The 8,151-nt window shown below is 37.4% G+C and overlaps 1 protein-coding gene across 2 annotated transcripts in view; it reads right to left on the minus strand.

Annotated features, from left to right (window-relative positions):
* Positions 1 to 4,656: 4,656 nt before the first annotated feature.
* The window catches only part of slc37a2 (solute carrier family 37 member 2), a 16,269-nt gene continuing 12,774 nt past the window's right edge, over positions 4,657 to 8,151 (minus strand). For both annotated transcript variants that reach the window (XM_032534678.1, XM_032534679.1), the window contains exons 16-18: positions 6,915 to 7,012; positions 6,691 to 6,755; positions 4,657 to 4,949 (exon numbers count right to left, since the gene is read on the minus strand). In XM_032534678.1, the coding sequence (XP_032390569.1) occupies positions 4,934 to 4,949; positions 6,691 to 6,755; positions 6,915 to 7,012 (179 nt within the window). In that variant the 3' untranslated portion in view covers positions 4,657 to 4,933. The remainder of the gene's footprint in view (positions 4,950 to 6,690; positions 6,756 to 6,914; positions 7,013 to 8,151) is intronic.

Raw genomic sequence — 8,151 nt, forward strand, 5'->3', positions numbered from 1 at the left:
TGAGAGAGAGGTAGACAAACAAACATAGAGAGTAGTGTTGCCTTGGAGACCAAGACCAATAGGAAGCAGTTGATTTCTGTGATGTCATCTCTTTCAACCGCAGCTGTGGGCGGTCTCACCAGCTCTTTACATACTGAACAAGCTGTCAAACAAATGGTCATTCCATCAAACGCATACGTGATATTGATTAAATAACCTCGCCGTGAGCAGCAGAAGGCCTTTGTGAACGTATTGATATAAAATTCATGTGTATAAAGTTAGAAATGTGGGCGTATCAGCGATGTAAAAAAGTGCTTCGCTCTGCTTTTTGCTCAGAAATGTGGACGATGTTTAACATGGCCGTGAATGGAGAAATATCCTGAACTCTCGTCATTTGAAAGCTCGCTGAGCGAAAAGTATAATTCCTATCGCATAAATGAGCACAGTGGCTGAAACTAGACAAGAATACCTACGTTTTGATGTATAAATTGTCCATGACAAGTTAGAATTGTTGGCGAGGGAGCAAGTTAAAGAGAATGGAGTAAGATAATTTTTTCGAAGCCTTTCACTCTAGTGACATCACTCCTCACTCTAGCTCACGCAACACACACCCATTATAAATGCAGAAAAATCATGAAATGTATACTCTGCTTAAACAGCTTTTTCACAAAAACTGTAAAATATATAAATTTGAAAAGCCATAGCCGGATAGCCGAATATTTTGTGAACATTTTAAAGTTTGAACCATGTATGTAGGTGAAAAGATGTAGGAGGAGATACATTTTGAAACAGAAGAAGATTTGAAGGATTTGAAGCTTGCTCTCATTGACTTTAATGTTAAAAAAAATTGTTTAAAAGCTGAATATTTGAAAAAGTATAAATAGTAGAAAAATAGTAAAAGAAGTCCCATCGTCTGCTTAAAAAGCTGAAGATTGTAAAAGTTGAACGGTATAAATAGGTAAAAGTATGCAGAAGGTAGAGAGAGCCAAAAAACGTACGGAATAAGTAAGAATAACTAGAAAATGCATTTCCTGCAGAAAATGCGTGGGAATGCTGAATAGCTGAATTGCTAAAGCTAACCTAGTTGAATAGTTAAATGAATGAAGTAAAATGAATAGTTAAAGCTAATCTGTAGAAAAAGCTTAAGTCAGTAAGAAGATGTTGAAGTTTTGAGAAGAGTGGAAAAAAGTAGGAAACTTAAAGAAGTAAAAAAAGTTGAAAAAGTAGGAATGGTTTTTAATTAAGTTGAATAACAACAATAATGTAAAAAAGATGGAAAAATTCTAAAAAAAATTGAATTGCTAAAGCTACTTGAGAAATAGCATAATTCAGTAAGAAGATGTTTAAGTAGTGAGAATATTTGAAAAAGTCGGAATGGCTTTAATTAAGTTGAATAACACCACAAGAAATCATAATAGGGTTAAATGCCTTTGTCAGGGTTGATGTACTGCAGCGGGGATCAAACCCCAGTCCATATGCACTGGGCCATCACTAGGAGTTGACTGTCTTCATGGGGAGTACTTTGGTTGAGGTCCCGCTGTGGGAATTGAACCCGGGTCTCCCACACAAAAGGCATATGTTGTAACCACTACGCTATCACCAAAGAACCTGTTCACAATGCTATCCATTGTTATATATAATGAGACAAAGAGTGTAAGTGTGTTTCTGTGTGTGTGTCTGTGAATGTGTGTGTGTGTGTGTGTCTCATAACCACTGCACCACCACCAAAGGATTTGTTCAGGAAGCTATACATTGTAACATATAATGAGAGTCACACACACACACACACACAGACGTTTTAAAGTTTGAACCACGTCTGTAAGTGAAAGTATGAAGTCGCTGAAACTTTTGGGAACAGAAGAAGATTTGAAGGATTTGAAGCTTGCTCTCATTGACTTTAATGTTAAAATAAAATTTTAAAGCTTATATTGAAAAGTATAAATTGCAGAAAATAGCTGAAGAGTCCTATCATCTGCTGAAAGAGCTGAAGTTTAAAGTGAATTTGAAGAGTTTAAACACTAGATGATGTTAAACCACTGTGGGATTTGAACCCGGGTCTCTGGCACAAAAGGTAATGCATAACCACGCGCCACCGCAGTACATCTTCCTATAGAACTATACTGTTGATATATAATATTCTATGTCTGTGTGGTGTGTCTGTGAGTGTGGTCTCTGCTTCTGTGTGCCTTGTGTTGTGATGTGTGTTCTCTGTGTCACTGTTGGTGTCCTGTGTATGTGTGTGCTGTCTATGTGTGTGTGTGTCTGTGTGTCTGTGTGTGTTCCTGTTGTCTTTGTGTGTATGTCTCTGTGTGTGTGTTGTGTGTGTGTGTTGTTCTTCTGTGTTTGTGTGTGTGTGTCTTATCCAGTGTCTCTGTGGTGTATGTGTGTATGTTTTTTTGTGTGTGTGTGGTGTCTATGTGTGTGTGGTGTGTGTGTGTGTGTCTGTCTGTGTTTGTGTGTGTGTGTTCTGTCTGTGGTTTGTGTGTGGTGTGTTTCTGTGTGTGTGAGTGGTGTGTCTGTCTGTGTTTTTTGTGTGTGGTTGTGGTGGTTGGTGTGTGTGTCTTGTATCTTGTTTTTGTCTCGGTGTGTATGTGTGTATGTTTTTGGTTGTTTGTGTGGTGTGTGTGTGTCTATGTGTGTGTTTGTCTGTGTTGTGTAGTGGTGTGTTCTGTCTGTGTTGTGTGGGTGTGTGTGTCCGTGTGTGTCTGTGTGTGTGTCTGTGTGTCTGTGTGTGTGTGTGTGTCTGTGTGTGTGGACACCAAAGGATTTGTTCAGCAAGCTATACATTGCAATATATGATGAGACAGACAGACATAGAAAGTTTTGGAGTGTCTGGGGAGGCGTTGCCATGGCTACATCTAATCATTGGCCATGTGTAAACCAGCTAGGAAGCCTTTGATGTCGTGATGTCATCTCTTTTGATCTGCAATCAGTTAACGACCGCAGCGAGCTGTGTTACCCTTCTTACCTGTCAGCTAATGGAAACCACTGCTCCTTAGACAGTGAAACCAGCTCCCACAAATGGTCATTGCGGCAAAGGATATGAGATAGAAAGAAAATAACTTGCCCATGAGCACTGAAGGCCTTTGTGAACGTATTGATGTAAAATTCATGTGGATAAAGTTATAAATGTGGGCGTATCAGCGATTTAAAAAAGTGGTTCGCTCTGCGTTTTGCTCAGAAATGGGGACTATGTTTAACATTACAGTGAATGGAGAAATATCCTGAATTCTCGTCATTTGAAAGCTCGCTGAGCAAAAAGTATAATTCCTATCACATAAATGAGCACATTGGCTGAAACTAGACAAGAATACCTACGTTTTGATGTACAAACTGTCCATGAAAAGTTTGAAGTGTTGGCGTGGGAGCAAGTTATAGAGAACGGAGTAAGATAATATTTTCGAAGCCTTTCACTCTGATGACATCACTCCTCACTCTAGCTCAGGCAATACACACCCATTATAAATCCAGAAAAATCATAAAATGTACACCATACTTAAACAGCTTTTTCACAAAAACTGTAAAATATGTCAATCTGAAAAGCCATAGTCGGATAGCTGAATATTTTGTGAACGTTTTAAAGTTTGAACCATGAATGTAGGTGAAAAACTGTAGGAGGAGATACACTTTTAAGCAGAAGAAGATTTAAAGGATTTGAAGCTTGCTCTCATTGACTTTAATGTTAAAAAAAATTGTTTAAAAGATTAATATTTGAAAAAGTATAAATAGCAGAAAAATTGCTGAAGAAGTCCCATCATCTGCTGAAAGAGCTGAAGATTTGAAAAGTTGAACGGTTTAAATAGCTGAAAGTATGCAGAAGATACAGAGACCAAAAAACGACGGATAATAAAGAAAAGAAATAAAAGAACCGAATAACAATAGTTGGATGCTGAACAGCATTCCCACTAAAATAAGAACTGTATAACAATAGTTGGAATGCTGTGGAACAGCATTCCCACTAATAAGAACTGAATAACAATAGTGGGAAATGCTGACAGCATTCCCACTAAAAATGTAAATAGTTTATGGTAGTTTTGACAAGGACATTTTCGTCTTCTAAAGACTTTAAAGCAACAATTTTAAATGGGTTAACATGGGACACACACACACACACACACACACACACACACACACACACACCACACACACACACACCACACACACACACACACACCACACACACACACACACACCCACACACACACACACACACACCCCACACACACACACACACACACACACGGCAATTTGGGGTTCAGGGTCTTGCTCAAGGACACTTCAACATACTGACAGGAGTCGTCGGGGGTTTTGAACCACCAACTCTGTGATTGGCCGACAACCTGCCCAATTTATGTACATTTTCCTAGATATTCATAATTTCATCACGAAAGTTGGCATAGCCGAAAGTTCACATTACAGAGGTTAATGCTCTGATTTAAAAAAAAAACATTTCACACCTGCACTATTTTATCACCTCAACAACATAAAAATGGATATTTCACAGTGTTTTCCAGAGTGTTAGGTTGAATTACTTTAAAGATGGATCAACACTCAATGACTAAATGCGGTTTAAAATATAAAATCTGGCAATAGCAAGTACTACCAAACTGGTAAGTACTTGAATTATTATTGACCTGAAATGGCATTGTGAGGATGTAGTAACTCAGGAGGCAGAAATTAAGAAAATTCTCATTATGTACACGTTTAATGATAAAAGAATATTAAAACAAAGTTAGAATGAGTAGATTAGTCATAAAAAAAGCGTCTCCATAAAGACATATTTCTCTCTGTTTTACAATAAGAAGGCATCAATTGTCAGTTTAGTGCCTTAAATCTTCCACTGGTTCCTCCTCTGGTTTCCTTTCAGCCTAAAAAGAAAGAACTTTCCAACAGTACGCCGAGTTTCAGCATTGTCTCCCTTTTTTGTGTCTGGGTGCCGGTTTCTGTGAGTGTTTCAGATTTCTTTGAACCTGGAATGAAAAGATTTGAGAATGACTATTAGACATTTATTAAGCTACCACTTACAATAAGTTTAATATCCTTATTGTGTTCCTTGTTTAAAGTATTGTTTGACATTTTAGGAAATACACTTATTCATTCTCCTGCTGAGAGTTAGATGAGAAGGCCGTAAGTTTAGCATAAAGACTGAAAACGGGGGAAACACAGTCCAAAGTTGAAAATACCTACTAACACCTCTAAAGATCAACACCTCATATCTCGATTGATTAATCCATCTAAAAACAGGAATGTGAAACAATAATGTGTGTGTTTAGAGAGAGTTACATAATCTATTTCTTAATGAATAACAGATGATGAGTCTGATCAGCACATAACTCCCCTTAAAACCCCCAAATCATAGCTTTTACATGTACAGCCCCCCCCCGCTTCCAGTCTTTATGGCTCCAATTAATGGACTTAAAGGGTAACTACTGTTTTTTTCCAACCTATTTTCCTACGTTTTTGTGTTTAAGTGACTGATGGTAACAACAATCTTTGACATTGGTCCAGTATTATGTTGGCAGTGGCAAAAACAAGCTACAATGTAAGTTAATATGGCGACTGTCCAGCTTGTATTTACCTTCACAAAAGTGCTTGTGTTGCCGCTGACAGGCTCAGATTATTATTCTAGGTGTCTGACAACATTGTGAAAAGGATCCCTTCCGAGGTAGACCTTTAAAACCTCTTTGAGACCTTTCTGTTAACCAAAAACAGCTCTGAAGTTGCTAGCGCTGAACCCACCAGACTCCATTTAAAAAATCAATAGTTTTAGTGTGTATAGAGCCAACATATTTATACACTACACAAGGTAACAATGGGTTTATTTCAACCAAAACTAGATTTGTGATGGTTGGAAAAGTAGAAACACGACCCAAAACAGCTTTTTATAGTTTTATTTTGTTTCTGTCGACTTGAATTAAGTGTATTTTACAATGCTAAAATTACTTTTTATTTACATGGAGTCTGGTGGGTTTACCGAACGCAATTTTGTGGATGTTTTAAAAAAGTATCTCACTCTTTAACAGAAAGGTTGACCTACTAAAAAATCCTTTCAATAATGTTGTCAGACACGTAATTATCTTTAATAAATTAATCTGAGCCTGTCAGTGACAAAACAAGCACTTTTGTGAAGGTAAATACAAGCTGGACGTGGCCGGGTCAGCTCAGTTACATAGAGGTTTATTCCTCAACGCAGAAGGTCCAGAGTTCGAGTCACACCTGTGCAGTTTCCTGCATGTCTTCCCCCCTCTATCTCACCTTTCATGTCTCAGCTGTCCTATCCATTAAAGGCAGAAATGCCCCCCCCATAAAAAATACTGTATTTACAAGCTGAACAATTGCCCTATTAACTTACATTCTAGCTACTGGCATTACCCTTTTAATGCACTGATACGTAAGTTGCATCATTCTTTCAAAAATGTTAAACCGCTTCCTTTAGAAGAATGAATTCTAATCGAATCTAACAGCGTTTAAAATCTTCTTTCCGATTGCAGAAAGGCAGACGTGACGCTGTTTTATGAACACAAATTAAATCCATTTGGCACACTTTTTGTCTTAATCTGTGTTTTCATTCCTTACTGGCTGGTTTTCAAACGTGCATTCACAGATTTGTAGTTTCTGTGTAAATTTACAATCCTAACCGAATATATAAAAGGTAAAGTTCAAAGAAATGGACACAGTTTCTATATCACAACAGCTGGTGGTGAAACTCACCCTCTGGCTCGGGGGGTACGTCCACACCAACCCTGAGCTTCTTTGAAAACGAGCCTGGTCAAAAACTGAAGACAAAACAATGTGTCAGTAAGGGTGTCATTACCGGATCTGAATAAGCAGTAACGACAAAAAGATCTCAGCTAATTTTGGCCCTGATGTTTCAAGCATTGCTGTGTTTTTATAGTGTGAGAGATTAAAGATGTCAGTGAAAGGCTGTTTCTGACCAGGCAGGCCAAGATGTCAGCAGAGATGAGCATGTAGAAGACGTTGTTCCATCCGGTGGGAGAGATCAAACCGGCCAACAGAGGACCCACCGCAGCGCCTGCACACAACACGCCAACATCAACGACTGTTTCCCTTAATGTGCAACATCAAGACGTTCCAACATCTTTAAATTTGTTTACCAGAAAACATCATAAAGTGCTGACATTTTTTTTTTCCTCGTTGAAAAGCCAAATGTTCAATGCAAAAGGAAGGTGGGAAAACAGAACAAAACATAAAATGTATTTAATGTCAATATTTCACTCTTCTTTAAATTGTCTTAATTATAAAAAATAATTATCAATATATTATATGTTAACAGTTTCCTTTTCAATTATGTTTTACTATTGTCCGCTTGTCTCTTTCCATTTTCAAACCTTCATGATAGTATTTCATTTCCTTTTTCAACTGACCTTTTTAATGGCCTTATCCTGAGTATTTTTTTAAATAAATTAATTGGAAAGAATTTCCTGTACCACAAAGGACACAAAGCAAGGTGTGTGTGTTGCTTTGTACTCATATTATCATGACTAATGAAAAACAATAATACAAAATTTTTTCCTTTTCAATTCGAAATTTATGTGTAAAATTATACTCTACACGTATAAAAGGCGAGAAACTAAGGTAGGTTATTTTGGCCAGTTGGATGCAGCAGAACAGCAACATGTTATCAATATGTATTATGTAATATTATCACCGTTTTAGGCTGATACGGTAAACAGTTTGCTATTTACACATCGAGCAGACACGGAGCAACATTAGCACATGGAGTTGTTTTGTCCAGTGTTAATTACGGCTGCACGATATTAGGAAAATATCTAATTGTGATTATTTTGACTGATTCACAGAAATTCACAATATTGAAGGTAATGATCTTGTTTGTACCATTATTCTCATTTTCATTGACTAATATTAAATCTTAAAAAATATAAAATGTTTATTTTGTGATTTTTGCGAGGATCTGTACCAAACAAAGACATCGGCCAGTATCGGTACTGCCTCTGATTCTGCCTAAAACGCAGTTACCGGGAAGTTCTAGAGTTCATGCACCAATCCGATACCACGTAAAGAAAGCCCTAAAGAAAATCTACGTTAAAGTAGTTTGTTTATGTTCTTTTTCGGTTATAACTGACTGTCAAACTGGATTATGGAAAGTTCTGTGGTGTTCATTGCTTGTGTTTGTTCATGTTTCACAAAGAG

The sequence above is a fragment of the Etheostoma spectabile genome, chromosome 13 (genome assembly GCF_008692095.1).
Source record: "Etheostoma spectabile isolate EspeVRDwgs_2016 chromosome 13, UIUC_Espe_1.0, whole genome shotgun sequence".
Taxonomy (NCBI): Eukaryota; Metazoa; Chordata; class Actinopteri; order Perciformes; family Percidae; genus Etheostoma; species Etheostoma spectabile.